At 61.0% G+C, this 16,139-nt stretch overlaps 1 protein-coding gene and 1 long non-coding RNA gene across 4 annotated transcripts; one reads left to right on the top strand and one right to left on the bottom strand.

The window, feature by feature from the left end:
- The first annotated feature begins 16 nt into the window (after positions 1-16).
- Positions 17-9,711, top strand: UBIAD1 (UbiA prenyltransferase domain containing 1). 3 transcript variants are annotated; one of them, XR_012031942.1, is made up of 3 exons: positions 17-618; positions 5,142-5,392; positions 6,638-6,777. XR_012031942.1 is itself a non-coding variant. In XM_072828408.1 (2 exons), exons 1-2 carry the CDS (start codon positions 93-95, stop codon positions 9,417-9,419), a joined length of 540 nt encoding a protein of 179 aa, XP_072684509.1. In that variant the 5' UTR covers positions 18-92; the 3' UTR covers positions 9,420-9,711. The 3 variants fall into 3 exon arrangements, 2 of the variants coding, with proteins under 2 accessions (XP_072684509.1, XP_072684508.1); XM_072828408.1 differs by lacking the exons at positions 5,142-5,392; positions 6,638-6,777 and adding an exon at positions 9,406-9,711 and having other exon boundaries at positions 18-618; XM_072828407.1 differs by lacking the exon at positions 5,142-5,392 and having other exon boundaries at positions 47-618; positions 6,638-9,142.
- Positions 9,712-13,912: 4,201 nt separating this feature from the next.
- On the bottom strand, positions 13,913-15,179 carry LOC140633080 (uncharacterized). Its single transcript, XR_012030715.1, has 3 exons — positions 14,991-15,179; positions 14,160-14,290; positions 13,913-13,960 (listed from the first exon to the last, which is right to left on the bottom strand). It is a non-coding gene; the product is annotated as an uncharacterized lncRNA (long non-coding RNA).
- Between the last annotated feature and the right edge of the window lie 960 nt (positions 15,180-16,139).

Genomic DNA, 16,139 nt, shown 5'->3' with positions numbered 1-16,139 from the left:
CGCCCCCGCCCCCGCCGCCGCCCCCGCCCCCGCCGCCCCCGGCCCCGGGCTCCGGCTCTGAGCTCCGACTGCGGGCGGGCACGTGGAGCTCCATGGCGGCGTCGCAGGCCGCGGGGGACGTCAACATCCCGGCGGGCGACGCGGGCAGGCCCGGGGACCGCGAGCCGCCGGGGCCCGACTGTCCGGAGGCGGACCGGCCCACGCGCCGCTCCTGGAGGCACAAGTGCGCCTCGTACGTGCTGGCGCTGCGGCCCTGGAGCTTCAGCGCGTCGCTGACCCCCGTGGCCCTGGGCAGCGCCTTGGCCTACCGGGCGCAGGGCGGGCTGGACCCGCGGCTGCTGGCGGGCTGCGCCGTGGCCGTCCTGGCCGTGCACGGCGCCGGCAACCTGGTCAACACCTACTACGACTTCTCCAAGGGCATCGACCACAAGAAGAGCGACGACAGGACGCTGGTGGACCGCATCCTGGAGCCGCAGGACGTGGTGCGGTTCGGCGTCCTGCTCTACACCCTGGGCTGCGTGTGCGCCGCCGGCCTCTACTCCCTGTCGCCCCTGAGGCTGGAGCACTTGGCCCTCATCTACTTCGGAGGCCTGTCGGGCTCCTTCCTCTACACGGGAGGTAAGACCTGGCCCGCTCCCGGCTGCAGGGGCTGGAGACCACGTAGGATCCAGCGGCGCAGAGGAGGCGGCCAGGAGCTGCTGGGCTAGGCCGCCGCGGGCCATCGCCAGGTGTGGGGCACGTGGATGGACAGTATTGTTTGAGAGCAGCAGCCAGCGGAGAAGATGCTGGCTTGCTGTAGGGACGTTCGCTATCCTACACAAGGAAATGCTTCTATCTGCTTCCTTTTCGTTGTCTACATAACACCACCGTTTCACATCTTCATGCAGTTACATTCAAAGAGCTCAAAGTCCTACGGCTCGTTACGCCCAGCTAGTTCGCTGCCTGACTCCTTGCAGCAGCTCATTAAGGTCGCGGTGGGCAGGTAGCTGGTCACGCGTTACCGAGCACCTGTTGCGAGCCCCGCAGTCACAGATGTTGGGCAGGGGCGCACGTTGTTGTATATGTAGACCTTGGGGACAGATCGTTTGTATGTATAAATCTCGAGGGCAGGTAGATAATAGTAAAGTCATGTTCAGGACGACCCGCCTGCTGGTTTGCTGAGGACTTAGGACTTAGGGCAGTTCCCGGGATGCCGGGACTTCCGGTTTGGAAATCGGGAAAGTTCCTGGTAAGCCCGGAGGATGGGCTGATAGCCCGATTATTGAATATAAAAACACGACCGGCGCTGTAGGGAAGACATAAGGAGAGCGAGGGAGGAGGACACGGGTGTCTGACGTAGTTCCATCAGGGTGGGCCTCCTCCAAAAGGTAATGTGAGCAAAGCCAGAAGGAAGTCAGCCAGGCAGGTACCACAGAGGAAGGATGTTCCAAGTCTCGGGATGGTCTGGAGGCAGGCGTGTGTCCGGTATGTAAGTGAGGGAGAGAGTAAAAGGAGGTAGAGCGAGGGGAGTGGGTCTGGGGAGGCAGGGAGGTGCAAGGCTGGTGCGGGCCCAAGGTTTTACAGGAATCGGTCTGGCTGCGGTGTTGACAGTGGGCGAGGGTGAGTGGGCCAGGACAGACGCAGGAGACGGGGCTGCCGAGCAGTGGGAACGAGAGGGGTTTGGACCGGGCAGTCGTGGTAGAGAAGGGAGGGGGTGGCCAGATCCTGAACATATCCTGAAGGTAGACTGGTTTGCTGCTGGATGGGGTGCAAGGCAGGAGAGAAACGGGAATTCCACATAACTCAGAGGCTTTGGGCGGAGCACCGCCTGGAAGGACGGAGCGAATGTCCAGTCAGATGGAGGAGTCCAAAGGCAGGGTTTGGGGGAGAAAATGGGGAGACTGAGACTGACTTTGGACATCTTAATGTGTTAGATCTCTAAGTGGGGATGTCAGGTGGATGCCTGGCTGTAAGCCTCGGAGTTCCCGGGAGAGGCCCGAGCTGGAGCTGCAGATCTCTGGGGGTCTCTGGCATAGTGAGCTTGTGTGACTGGGTGAGATCTCCAGAGGTGGGAGTGGTGATAGGGACACGGGGGGACCAGGACCGAGCCCTGGAGCACCCCGACGATAAGAGGGGGAGAAAAGAAGGAACAGCGAGGAGAAGGTGATGGAGCTACCAGTGTGAACAGCTCAGTAAAGGAACTGGGCAGGGTGCTGTGGGCGACGCGCATGGAGCAGGGCAGAGGGAAGGGGCCTCTCTGTGAAAGTGACTCAGACGTGGAGGGTCAGGAGCCAGCCCCGGGGCAGAACTGGGTCTGATTTGGGTGCCAAGCCCTTCGGGGCTGGAGGAACAGCACGTGCAAATGTCCTGGGGTGGGGAGAGCTTGGCATATTCTAGATCTACAAAGGGCCAGTGTGATCGAGAGGGACAGGGAGATACTGCTGGGGAGGCTGGCCAGGATTGGATGTTCTGGTCTCACGGGGCCTCTGTCTCAGGCTCCAGCCCTTGGCCAGCTTTCCTCTAACTCTGTCCACTCCCTGGGTGGTTTTAGCCGGTCTCACGGCTTCATACGCCAACTGTTAACCTGGTGACTCTCAAGTGTTCAGCTCTGGCCCAGGTCTCGGCACTCAGCTCCAGACTTGTCCAGCTGCTTCCTCAGTGGCTTCTCTGCCAGCCCAGCGTGTCCCAAATGAAGTCCTGGTCTCTCCTAAGAAACCCGCCCTACGCTCGGCGTCCCCCAGCTCGCTCCACGGCAACTTCCCCCTGAAGTCACGGGCATCCTCCCTAACTCCTCCCGTAAGTCCATCAGCAAATCCTGTGGACTCTCCTTCGAGCGTGCACATGGGATCTGCGCGTGTTCCCCCACCGCCCACCCCACCCCCGTGTCCTGGATTGTGGCGGCAGGCTCCCTGTCCCTCTCTGCATCGGCCGGGGCCCGTGCCGGGGCCCGTGCCGGGCACTTCCAAGGGAGCGGCCGCAGTGTCCTGCTAAGACAAGGCCGCTACCTCAGGAGGTCCCTGCTCAGAGTTCTCCAGTGGCTCCCACCTTGTTCAGAGGAAAGGCCTGAGCGTCACCTGCGCGGCCTGTCCCGTCCCCGCAGCTCTCCCACCTACCCCCTTTCCCCTGCTGCTCTGCTGCGGCCGCACTGCCCTGCTGGCGGTTTCTGGTCCAGGCAGCGCGTGCTGCTGCCTCAGGTCCTTTGTAGGGGCTTTTCCTTGGCTTGGGACACGCGCCTGATTCACTGTCTAACCTCCACCCGTTTGCCCGCATAGCAGCTGTCTAGTGAGGCATTGCTTCCTACCCTACTAAAATGACCAATAAAGGGTTTTTTGCAGCAGCTGGAAATAAAATAAGTGCGCGCACACACACACACACACACACACCCCGCCTGTGTTTTCCCCCACAATGTCTTCCCTGTTGTCCTTTCCTGCTTTGTTTTCCCTCACAGCACTTAGCGCTTCTAACACGCGGTCTGAAGTACTGACTTTGTTGTCTTCCCCTTAGACGCTCAGCTCCCCGGGAATAGGACTTTGCTCCCTGTGCTTTGCTGAACCCCTGGTGCCCAGAGCACCGCTGGATGTAGTTAGTACTTAATTCTCATTGAATGAACAAATGGGGAGACACAGAAACGTATATCGAGCAGAGTGACGACAATCTGATTCATGTTTTTGTGTTTTTTTTTAAACATCGACCTTTATTGATAAAACTGTCTTACCGTGAAGCGCACAGATCTTAAGTGTTCCAGTTTGATGAGTCTCGACAGATGCGTACGGTGTGACCTGCGCCCTGCCGCAGTACAGGACGTTTCCGTCACGCTCAGAAGCTTCCTTCCCTCTCAGTTCCCACTCCCCCCCCCCCCCCCCCCCCCGGGTCCAGAGGCCACCACTGTTGGGTTTCTCTCACGTCGCTGGTTTTGCCCGGCCTCGAACGTTGTGCGCGTGCAGCTGTTCAGTCTGGACCCTCGTGCCTGCTTGCTTAGCTCAGCACGCTGGGTTTGAGATTCGTGGTGTTGCGATGTGCACCCGTGGTGCCTCTTGCTGAGCGGGGGTCTTGTGTGGGCGAACCACGATCTGTTTACGCTCCATCCCGTCCAGTGCCATCTGGATCGTGTCCGTGTTTTGGCTGTTAGGCCCGAGCACTCGTGTGGAAGTCTTTCTGTGGCGACTTGTTTTCATTTTTCTGGCGTAGATGCCCCAGAGTAGACTGGCTGGGCCTTCGGTGGATGAACACGTAGCCTCCGGAGGTCTTCTAAAGTGATTGTGCCAGTTTTACGTTCCCGCCGTCTGTGCGTGAGGGTTGCTCCACGTCCTGGCTGATGTTCTGATTTAGGTTCTAAGGGTTTGCTGTGGCTGCTGTGTGGAGAACTCGCCCAGTCTTGCGCTGGGTTGGCTCACTTGGAGTGTTGGGACGGGTGGGAAGGCCTCGTAGGAGAGCGGGCCGCCTTCTGCAGCAGGCGAGCGTGTGAGCCCTGGGCTGCACGCGGGAGGCAGCCTTCTGCCCAGGGCACTACCATGTTCTCATGTCACATGACCTCCAGAAGGCTCCAGACCTCTCGGCCCCTGAGGGGGTGTGTGGCTGGTATCCAAGGAGGGGGTTATCCCTGGAGGCACAGGTTCCTGCTCACCGTTGCTCACGTCGCTCTTTGCCGGGTGTCTAAGGAGACCCAGCCAGTTGGGTGGTCTGGCCAGCGCCCACGGCTGTAGAGCTGTGGTGGGCTCTTCCGAGGCTGCAGAAGACACCTGCGTGGAGAGCTGCGAACGGGAGCGAAAGAAGAGCAGGCGGCTGGTGGAGAGGGCCGCGGGATCCCCGCCGGGACGGCTGGCGGCCTGGCGCTTCCCTGGGGGTGGCTCTCGCTGTGAGGTCCTGCAGGAGCCATCGGCCTGCTGATTTCTAGCGGGCGCCTGTTCTGCTTGAGGACCTCCTCCTGGAGGCCGTGTCCTCACCCAGAACGCCGCGTGGGGGTACTCGGGTACCGGCCGCGGCTGTGACGCTTCCCTGGGGACGCTTGCTCCAAAGAACCCAGGCTGGTCGCTTAGCACCCGAGCACCGACTAGAGGAGGTATCCGCTCGCGCTGCGTGGGGTCATCCTGTGGCACACGAGCGTACCAGGCCACACGCCGTCTGCCTTAACCCGGTGTCGTGTGTCGGTTCTCTTTCAATAGAGGTGGAAGAGAAACAGCGCAGAGCCCCAGCTACCAGTGTGAAGGCGACCTGGAGCTGAATCCCATCTTCGGCTGCCCCGGCTTCGGTCCCCTGCAGACCGTCGTCCCTTCTCACGTTAGGCGGTGGAAGGGCACCTGATGAGCCAGTACTGAGGCCTGGAGCCGGGAGCTTGGTTAGCCCGGGAGGGCCCCGGCCCCCTAGCGGTCTGTGTGGCCCACCCGTCGGACATTTAACCTCGGCCGGACTCCAGGTGCTTGTTACTGTAGCTCTGTGTTGGCTTCAGCCTTTGTGCCACGCACTGGGCTTCAGCCTTTGTGCCACGCACTGGACCCAGGCCCTGCCCTCACACGACTTAAGGGATTTTCCAGAGGTGGAAATCTGGGTGCCCTGGGTGCATAGTTATGCAGGGGGACAGGATGTGGCCCAGGGGTTGAGGGGAGGCTGCCTTGGGGAGTGTCTTTGGTGTCCTGAAGGGTGAGTAGGAGTTAGCCAGGCGGAGGCAGGGTGGGGAGAACCCCACAGGCAGGCCCCGAGAACCAGCAGAAGCATGAGAGGAGGAGAGGGGAGCCCAAGGTGAGGTGGGAGGCGGCAGGGCAGGCCCACAGGTGAGCTGCTGAAAGGTCCGCGGGCTTTCAGGGTTTTCAGGTGCATGTTGGCAGAGGGCTGTCGGATGAGGCTGCCCGCAGAGATTAGGTTGGGGGCCGGTCCTCGGAACAGGTGTCACAATGTCTCCCGCGTTGGGTGACCGTGACTCAGAGCTGGGGACGGACAGTGGTCCTCTGGAGTGGCATCGCTGGAGAGAACTGGGCAGGTTTGAACCAGGTGGTTTGGCCGGGATTTGAAGTGGGTTGGCAGTGCAGGAAGAGGAGTTGGGGGGGACGTTGTCGTGAGTTCAGGGGAGCCAGAGGGGAAGCAGCACTGGAACTTCGTCGTCTTAGCTGTTTTACTCGTCATCGTGGTTGGAAGTTGCTTTATGTGGAGTTTGGGCACCCTGAGATGTCACCGAGATTCCCTGGGGGTTTTCAAAACCAGATCCCCCTGGAGGTTGTGGAAGACGGAGGCAGAAAAGTACGAGACCCGGCGGGGACTCTGTGAGGGATTGACGGACAGAAGCCTGTCCTGCAGGGGGTGGTGGAGGAGAAAGAAGCCAGGGGACGGGATTGTCAGACCTTCTAGATCCTTTGCTGGCTCTCGGGTCAGACCCCGTGTGTAGAGGGAACCCACTGCTCTGTGTTGCAGGACTTTGCTGGGGGGAGCGGGAAGGGACACTGGGGGTGACTCTGAAGCCTAAGTAAGCGGGTGCTGAAGCCCAGAGCTGTGTCCCTGGAGCCAGGGTCGGGTTTGCTCTGGAGGGCACAGAGCTCACGGACTGGCCTGCTCTCCATCCGAGAACTCAGCGCTCCCGGCCAGGGGTAGCCTGCCTCGGGACTGAGGAACGGCCCCTCCGTTTCCAGGCCTTGATCTCACACCAACTCTCTGGCTTTTCTGGCCGTAGGAATTGGATTCAAGTATGTGGCTCTGGGAGACCTCGTCATCCTCATCACGTTTGGCCCGCTGGCTGTGATGTTCGCCTACGCCGTGCAGGTGGGGTCCCTGGCGGTCTTCCCACTGGTGTACGCCATCCCTCTCGCCCTGAGCACCGAGGCCATTCTCCATTCCAACAACACCCGGGACATGGAGTCGGACAGGGAGGCCGGCATCGTCACGCTCGCCATCCTCATCGGCCCCACCCTCTCCTACATGCTCTACAACACGCTGCTCTTCCTGCCATACCTGATCTTCAGCATCCTGGCCACACGCTGCAGCATCAGCCTGGCCCTCCCGCTGCTCACCATTCCCATGGCCTTCTCCCTGGAGAGACAGTTCCGCAGCCAGACTTTCAACAAGCTGCCCCAGAGGACTGCCAAACTGAACCTCCTGCTGGGGCTTTTCTATGTCTTTGGCATCATTCTGGCCCCAGCGGGCAGTCTGCCCAAACTGTAAGGGGACAGGGGACGCCCCCCTGCCCCCTGCTGTCCCCTGGCCTTAGAATGTGTTTCTGGAAGGCAGAGAATCCTGAGGAGGGAGGGTAGGCAGGATTTGGCAGGCAGGGGCCTAAGGGTGGCTTCTAACCTCTTGCCTTTCTTATTATTATATTTCTAAAGATAAGGTTTTGCTTCTGTATCACTCCATTTTATGGTGAATGTTGAAACCACTCTTATCAGAAGTTGAACTGGATGCCTGGCCCTTGTTTTATTTATAATTGCCACTAGGGGGTGTTGTTAGGTCACTTTAAAGTATATTTATTAGAAGGCCCTAAGCCTTGGTGAAGGAGCCTCCAGGTTGGCCCCGCGTGGGAAGGCCCAGTGACTGGGCTCCTGCTGCCCCCCCCCACCGCGGTAGGTGTCCTCCTGGAGGCGTGGTCCTGCAGGATGCGCTGGGATCGGAGCCAGGCCCCAGGGACACGGCGCATCTGTCTCAAACCCTGAGCACTTGGGCCTGAATTATGCTGCTCGAGAGAGAAAGTCCCTCATTAACAGCCTGACGTGGCTCCGGCTTTTTGCCTCGGGTGTGATTCGGACACTGTTGTCCTTCTCTCTCCTTTTGCTTGCTGCCACAGTGGAAGGAAGTGTCAGGTCAACGGCAGCAAGGTCAGCAAGGTCGTCAAGCTGAGGGCTGGGGAGGGAACAGCCGCCCGCCCTGGAGGCAGCTGAGAAAATCACTCTGCTTGTGGACAGAAACTGGTAGGGCTGCTGTTTTTCCCTTTGTAGACTCTACTGGAATGACAGGAAGGGCTCCAGCCCTTTTGGTAACTATTAGGAGCCCTGGAATCCTAGAGCACTGCTGTCCTTGTGGACTGCTCAGCGCCCCTGGGCAGCCTCTTCCCCACCCATCACCTTTCCTCGTGCTCCCGTGGGCCCCCCCATATCTGTCGGGTTCCCATCTGTGCGTCTCCCATCCGTGGAGCCTATTTGGGTAGCGGCTTAGCAGCTGAGTTGGGGACAGTTGTCATCTCCCACAGAACCACAGGACGAGCAGACCAGGGAGGTCCACTCATCCGTGAACGAATAAGCCGATAGACACAGGCCTGACCCCGTTCAGCCAGAGTGACAGGCCCTGCCAGGGAAGGCACCGTGTCTTCCTCTTTGGAGACAGATGCGCAGTATTGACCCTGCTTCTCCCCAGGGCACAAGCTGCCTTGTGCAAAGGTCTTTTGCTCCCAGAATGGGGGAATTCCAACGCTGCTCGTAGCTGCTTTTCACTTCACTGCCTGCAAAGTAGGATTTCTGGGCCAGAGTCGCTCCGTTGTGTTTGGTCCAAGCCTGAAATACGTTGAGACCATCATCATTATCCTTTTCTTTTTTTTTTTTTTCATTATCCTTTTCTGTTGTGATTATTGCCTTTCTGATTGGCGTTTCAGGGTCTCGGCCACCGAAAAGACAAGAACTGGTTCTTACCCCTTAAAATCAGGCTAATTATGATTTGGGTCCTGGAGTTAGAATTAGTTTCTCGGAAAAAACACACTTGGAAATTATAAGCGTTCCTCCAAAGATAAAGGTGGTTTGTCTGCAGAGACCCAGAGTCCTCGAGTGGTGGTCAGAGCCCAGTAACAAGGAAGGAAGGACAGCCCTCCTCTCCTGCCATTCCTCCCAGCACCATTTTTCTTATAGTCCAGGCCCGTGGCGTCGTGGTGTTCATAGGGGTCCTGCCTTCAAAGAGGGGCTCTCGTGTCTCCCCTGAGAGCAGGCCATTGTCACACTGGGCTCCGTCCTGCGGCCCTAGGACCAGAGGTCCCTGCATCCCCAGACCAGACCCACCTTTGTGAGCTCTCACGTCGGGAGGTGTCGGCCTCTGCACTGCGTTGTGGTACAGATTTTAATGCATATTTTTATATATAAATGTTTCTAAAAGGCCAAGTTTAGTGCCAGGTTTTATATGCAGGTCACCATACTTTATATGACACCCCCTGATTCAATGAAGTTCTCTTTAGACTTGTTAATAAAAACAATGTTTATCTGTTGTCTTTGTTTTCCTCTTACTTCTTGTCTTATCGTGAACTCGGATCCATAAATCTCCTGGAGACCAGCCCAGGAGCACTGGGGACATAGGGTTGGGGTGGGGTGGGGGTGCGGCCCTTGATCTCCGGTGATGAATCTGGGTAGGGTTTGACCAGATTTGATGAGCCTTTAGGAAAGGCAGGAGGGACTGCTCAGAGCCAGCCAGGCCAGATTAACCTCACTCCCTCTGTCCTGAGCTCCTTTAATTTTTCTTTCTTCTTAATAGGGTCGCCGTGCTGATGGATGGAGGACACATAGTAGAGTATGTTTGGGTTTCGGCTAGGCATCTGACAACATGTCCTGGGAATGGATAGCCGTCCAGCCAGAGGAATTTGCAGGAGACCACACGCTGTGGGAGAGAGCTGGCTGGTCAGGGTGTCGTGCCGACGGGCCAGGAGGCCCACAGTACCCGTGGGAGCCTGCCCTCTGCCCTTCGCTGGCTGGGCCCAATGCCTGTGGTCAACGACTGGAACTAGCCCAAATCACGGGGCTTGTAAACCCTGGAGGAAGAGCTTAATAAATGGCCCCATTAGGATCCTCAGAAATCAAAAGCCTACTTTGATGGGTCAAAGGAGAGATTCAGCATGGGTGCATATAAATATACTTGGGTCCCCAAAGTCAGCCGTATGACATCAGAAGGGGGGAGCCATGGCATGGCAGCAGCAGATGTGGTCGGTATGAATTTTATCAACGAGCCTGGGGTATGGTATCAGGTGCCTTCATTTCTGATTTATTCTGCTCTCCAGTATGTGGCTGGAGATTCAGCTTCAGTCACCTTTGGGGCCACTCCCATCCCTCTGGGCTCCTGGGTCTCCAGGGGGCGGGAGCCAGGGGTGTTGGCTGGGCCCTGGCTCTACTTGCTCACTTCCCTTCTGCTTCATGCTGGAGTTCAGCCCTGGGATCCACCCTCGACTCTGAGGCATTGTTCTGGAAGCTCCCAAATGCCCCTGCCAGCAGGTGCTCCCTGCTGGAGTCCCGTGTGCCTGGAGGGCCCTCATTCCTGCCACCCAATCCCCGTTTTGCCTGGTCCCGGGGGAAGCGCCTGTTCCCTCCACGATCTACCTCGTCCACCTCCCCTGTTCAAAGCATTTCCCTGCTTCCCCCTCCCCGCCCTGTTGGACCTTTGCACAAAATCTCAGTGGGGTGGAGGGTCAGGGGCCCATTGCTGGCAACTATTAACGCCTCTGTTAATCTTGTATCCAAACACACTCCCCAAAGCCCGAGCCTGTTAACCTGGCCCGAAGGTCAGTGTGAATCAGTAACGAGGTCTGACTCCCATGAAGGTTAATGCGATCGAGGCCGAATTAGCAGGCGACCAACGTCCAGAACAAGGAAGGCGCAGGTCCCGCCTGTCCCTGTTAGCTGGGTCACACCTGGCGGGCTGGCTCCCTTTCCGAGCTCCGCTCCTGTCTTAGGTTTTCTTGTCAATATGCGGATGGGCCGAGAACGAGCCGGGGATGTAGTACGCTCGGGCTTCCGCAGAGCATTTGACGGTGTGGCGTGAAATGAGAGACGGACGAAAATGCAGTCAGAGGGGCTTTATTTCTGCGTGCCCTTGTGCAGGTGCGCACGCGTGTGTTTTCACACTGGTAACAGCTGCAGCAGAGATTTTTACGTGGCTCAGGACGGGAGCTGCATCTTGAAGATGTGATTCACAGACCAGGTCTTGCCAAAGAGCAGCGGGCACGCTGGGGAGGGCCCCTAAGCCCTGTTGGCTTGGCAAGGCCGCTGCGTGTGTGTGTGTGTGTGTGTGTGTGTGTGTGTGACTTTCCACAGCAAACCTAGGACCAATGGGTAGAAGTCATGTGGCCCCAAGGTTAAGCTCTCAGGCAGGAAGAACTTTCTAGCCATTAGGAGAATCGGCAGGAGGGATGGTGGAGGCCTCGCGGGGGCAGTGAGCTCCTTGTGACGAGAGGCATTCAAGTGAAAGGACAGCTTGTCAGAGACGCGGAGGCAAAGTGCTGCGCGTCAGAGACGGGGGGACCAGAAGGGCCTAAGCGCCTCCCAGTCCTGTATGATTCTTCCGTTTTCCGGGGCCCCAGGGGTCAGGAGGACAGAGGACAAGAGCTATGTCACCGTTTCCTCTCTGTGATGTCAGATTGTTGTCTGTGCCAATTTTAACCGGCACAGCTGTGATTAATATCCCTTTTTTTAGAGACTTGCACACCCATGCGCGCGCACGCACACACAGTTGATGCTGCCCTTGAAGTGAGGTGGATGGCAGGTCGCCCCCGTCCCCCGAGCCCCGCGGAGCTAATGGAGCTAATGGACTGTCAGCCTCCTCATTACGGGCCCCAGGCCTGCCGGGATGCCAACGGTGGCCGCATAACCCACGTGGGGTCCCCGCCTGCAGAGGGGGCGGGGCTGAGCCCAGGCCCCCCAGGGCACCTGCTCGGGGCTCCCTGGGGGGAGCCTATCATCGCAGGGCGGGGACCCCTTCAGCGCCCTGACCCTCCGGACGCCCCCGGGGCTCTGGGAGGGTCTCGACCACACGCTCTCAAACAGGTTTGGGTGGAAAGGGAGGCTGGTGCGGGTGTACCAGGGGGCTCGTGCGTCCAGAGGCGCCCCGCGTCCACGGCCTCACCCCTGCACATCCCTGCCCCGCGCCCCCAGCCCGCCTCACGGTGCGGCTCAGCAGGGAAGGCGGGGCGCCCTGTGCGCGTGTGCACGAGTGTGAGTGCGTGAGCGTGCACGAGTGTCAGTGGTCCCCGCGTATCAGTTTGCCGACATGCCTGCGGTCCGTGTCCCCCAGGAGGCGGCAGGCCTGGCCCAGCACCATACGTGCTCCAGGTCAGCAGGTGCTGGCCCCGGTGGTCCCTGCGGGCGGGGGGCCCTCCAGGGCGGCCCCCTGGGTGACAGTTTGCGCCGCTGCACCTCCCGGCTGGCCCTGAGCAGGGAGGACAGCTGGTGGCCCTCGGGGTGGGGACCAGAAGGGACGGAGGGCCGGGACTCCCGCCTGTCTTCTCCGCACGCGGAAGCCTGCACGTGAGTGAGCGTTTGCCGAGTGACTGAGCGATGCCACAGCGAAGCCCCCGTGTGAGGCGGCGGCGGCCCCGCAAAACCCCGTTCATGGAACAGCCCGCGGCCGAGGCATTCAGGCCTCTTGCAGGAGGGAGGAACCGGGCTCAGGGACTTTATGGCGCTTCCCCGGGGTCCCCGGAGAGGAAGCCACGGAGGCGCCGTGCAGACCTGGGCCCTTTCATCTCCGTCGTGTGCCTGCAGCCCCTGGTACGTTGGGGACTCCTTTCGGGGAGGGGACGTCGGGGAAGCGGACATGGACACAGGCTGATGGGGGGGGACAGGCTGATGGGGGGGGACAGGCTGACGGGGGGGGGCGGGTCAGCAGGGCTTGCAGCAGGGAGAGGAGGCCCGCGCTGGGCGGCTGCCCTATGGGCTTCAAGCAGCGTCCCTTCCCGTGCCCCCCGCCCTTGCCCTCCCCTTCCCCTGCCCTCCCCCTCCTGTGCCTCTGCCCCCACCCCTGCCTTCCCCATGCCTCCTGTGCCCCACACCCCTGCCCTCCCCTTCCCATGCCCCCTGCCCCTGCCCCCGCCCCCGTCCTCCACCCCTGCCCTCCCCCTCCTGTGCCCCTGCCCCCCCCCGTCCCTTCCTGTGCCCCCTGCTCCTGCCCCCCACCTCCGGGGCTGGCTCCAGGGGACAGTAGTCCAGCAGCTTGCCTCACCTGCCCTGCTCAGTCTCTCAGCCCCGGGTCGTGGCCACACGGGGAGGCCCGGCCGGGTGGGGGTGGGTTTCTACTCCTGCGCCCACTGGCCGTGCTCGTTCCCGCGTTCCTCACAGGTCCCACCCAGCCACTGGCTAAGGGTGCCGAGATCGGGAACCGGGGGGTGACTCCTCCCCCAGAACGTGGCTGGGGGCACCTGGGGCCAGTGGTCACCCAGCATTCAGGCCTCAGGAGACTCAGAGAGACGGGGCTGATGCGTGTCCCCTGAAGAATAAACACTGGCAGCCACGGTGCTCTGGGGGCAGAGAAGGGGGTGCTCACTGGAGCCAGTCAGCAAGGCTTCCAGGAGGGCCTCCTGGAGGAGGTGCTGAGGATCTGATCGGGCTTCTAGGAAGAGGTGGGCACGAGGGTGAGTAGCTGCCTGGAAGCTGAGGTGCGGGCGGCCCCCAGCGCCCTGACTGCCGCCTGGAGTTGGGGTGAAGCCTCCCTAGCTGGGGGGCAGCACTGAGACACACCCGGCCCTTCCCCCGAGGGAGGACAGGCAGGCAGGCGTCCTCCCGTCACCCTGGAGCCTGACAGCTCTGAGTGAGGTCAAGTCCGGGCCGTGTCGCTGGCAAGCTGGGTGACCGACCCTCTAAGCGGGTCCCTCCCCCACGTGCCCCGCGCAGAGGCAACGCCACCTCCTTGGGCCCCCCAGACTTCTCCATGGAAGGACGTTCAGGAAAGGTCTGAAGTCAGCCTCATCAGGTCGTCAGCATATTAAAAAAACGTGCCCACGTGTGCGCTCTGTGGGGCGGGGGGGGGGGGGGGGGCGCCCTCTGCCCCTTCTCCAGCAGGGTGATTGTTATTCTGGGTGTTCAGGAAGAGCCGAGAGTTAATGGAACCCAAGGCAACGAGCGACACCTTGTTAAACAATCTCAATTACCAGATACCCAGTCTCCGTGCAGTTCCGGGGAGGAGGGAGGAGGCCGCGGGGTCTGAGCACCTGAGAGCAGGGCTGAGGGCGGGCGGGCGGGGGCCGGAGCTTAGATCGGGGGGGGGGGGGGGGGGGGGGGGGAGGGGGGGGCCAGTGAGGCCTCTGTACTGAGAGCCATTCCTTCTCCTAGGGGTGGGGGGTGAGGGGGGATGGAGAAGAGCAGAGACCCGAGTTGGTCAACTGGGAAAGCGCTGTGACGCGTGGCCCTCCGGCACCCCTGCCAGGGTCGGTGGCTGCCCAGAGCTGGGCCACCCGTTTGGGATGGTCCCCTGGAAACCCCGTGGCTGCCCGGGTGACGCAGGGGTGGGGGGTGGCCGTGGCCCACCTGCAGCTGCTCAGCAAACCGGCAGCGCAGGCTCCGAGGTGACAGCCGAGCTCAGGGCCCCGGGGCCGGGGCTGCAGAGCTGGACGGGCGCTCGTTTGGTTAAAAAATCTCATTTCCAACACTTCTCCTTTCTAGTGAAGGGGAGAAAGCATGATGGGTTGTTGTTATTTTATAAATCTCATGTTGAATTTGAATCTCTTTAAAAATGTCGAAGGAACCACAGCTGGCTGGCTGCCACTGTGTCCCATGGTCCTCGTCCCGCTCCCCCCTCCCCTCGGCGCTGCCCCGAGCTCCCCCTGCACTGCTGGCCCAGCTGCCAGAGGAGGACACAGAAGGGGTTGGGTCGGGGGGGGCCCCACACAGGGTCTCGGGGCCCCCACGGCTCGGGAAGGCCTGGGTGACCCGCGCTGTGTGTGCGAGTGACCCAGGGCTCAGCCCAGCCATCCCTCCCTCCCTAGGCCGGAGCCTGTCCCCGCCCTGCTGCCGTGGGACCCGGAAGGGGCCCCCACATGTGTTGACGCAGCGGTGCTGCAACGCGGTTACAATGTCCCCATTTCAGAGCCGAGCAGACTGGGGCTCGGGCAGCAGGGTCAGTGCCTTGCTCTCCACGGCCCTGGGCGGATACGGCCACTCACGGTTGCCGAGCTGCGGCCCCACCGGGGAAGGCAGGTCCCGTGACTCTTCCCAGCGAGCCCTACAGCGGGCCAGCCCTGACCCGGGGTCGGGAGGACTGGTGGCTCCCAGCTGCTCCCGAAACAGGGCCCGGCCACGCAGGAGGCAGAGGGGGCGGCGGAGGAGCCTGACAGGGGTGGGGGTGGGCGCGGGGGGTACCTTGGCAGAAACCGTCAAGTGCCAGGTGCTTCCACAGCTGCAGGGCTCCACCCCCGGGTCCGCATTGTCCCCGCCTGTTGGAGAAACAGATGTTCTTGTCCTCAGTTCCGTCCCTTTGTCCCCAACAAGCACTTAAGCGCAGAAAGGGGGTGGAGAACTGGGGACGGAATCAGGCATCTATTCTGGGCTGTTGCCGTGGCTGCTGTGGGGGGCGGGGAGTGGGGGGAAGTGGGGCAGGAGGGCCTCCCCCGGCCGGCGGGCTCCAGGGCTGGCGGGTGCCACGGGCTGGCTCCGGGAGGAGGGTGCTCGTCTCCTGGGCTGATGTCGGGGGCGCCCCTGGCCTTTTGCCTCCGCTTCCAGGATTTGGGAGGCTGAGTGAGGTCAAGGGCTGATGGGACCGAGGTCCTGAGTCCTATTCTTGTTTGGGATTCATCCATCCATCCATCCGTCCGTCCACCCATCTGTCCACCCATCCATCCGTCTGCTGAGCACGTTCTTAAAGGCTTAGCCGAGCTCTGGGAGCAGCACAGTGGTTTGCCGGCAGGAACTTCTCTCGGAGGAGCAGATCCTCTTACCTCAGGTCACCGCGGCTCTGACTTGATGGGAGCCCAGAGGCTCTCCTGCACAGAAATAGCTCTGCAGCGACCTGCCCGCCCGTCGGCATCCCCGCCTGCCATCAGTCGGGCCTCCGGATGCAGGCATCTACTTCCCAGAGGCCCCCGCCAAAATACAAGTGTGAAACTGAGGAGGGCTGGGGGGGGACCTGCCCGTCACAGGGAGAGCAGACGACGGGGCCCAAAATGAATGCCACACACGGTGGATAAGCTTTGGCTGGAGACAGACGAGAAGAGAGACGTCCAGCCCCTGGGCTGCTGCCCCGGGAGGGAGGCCCGAGGGGCTGTGTGAGAAAATCGGGGGTGCAGGAGAGCAGATCCTAGAGGGACCTGGCCCTGAGCATCGCTGGTGGCCCCGCTCCGCTGAGACCTGCAGGGTAGGACGGAAGAACTAGTCCGGCCCTTCTGCTCCCCGCTGGAGTGCGAGGAAACTTATGCCCTGTTGACCCTCAAACCCCAGAAGCCCAGAGACGGGCCCCCTCTGTCCCCACGGGTGCCTCCCCCATAGCTCAGTGGGGTCGAAGGGGCAGAGATG

The sequence above is a fragment of the Canis lupus genome, chromosome 5 (assembly GCF_048164855.1).
Source record: "Canis lupus baileyi chromosome 5, mCanLup2.hap1, whole genome shotgun sequence".
Classification (NCBI taxonomy): Eukaryota; Metazoa; Chordata; class Mammalia; order Carnivora; family Canidae; genus Canis; species Canis lupus.
The sequence above is the reverse complement of the archived record's forward strand: the minus strand, read 5'-3'. Positions and strand labels throughout refer to the sequence as shown.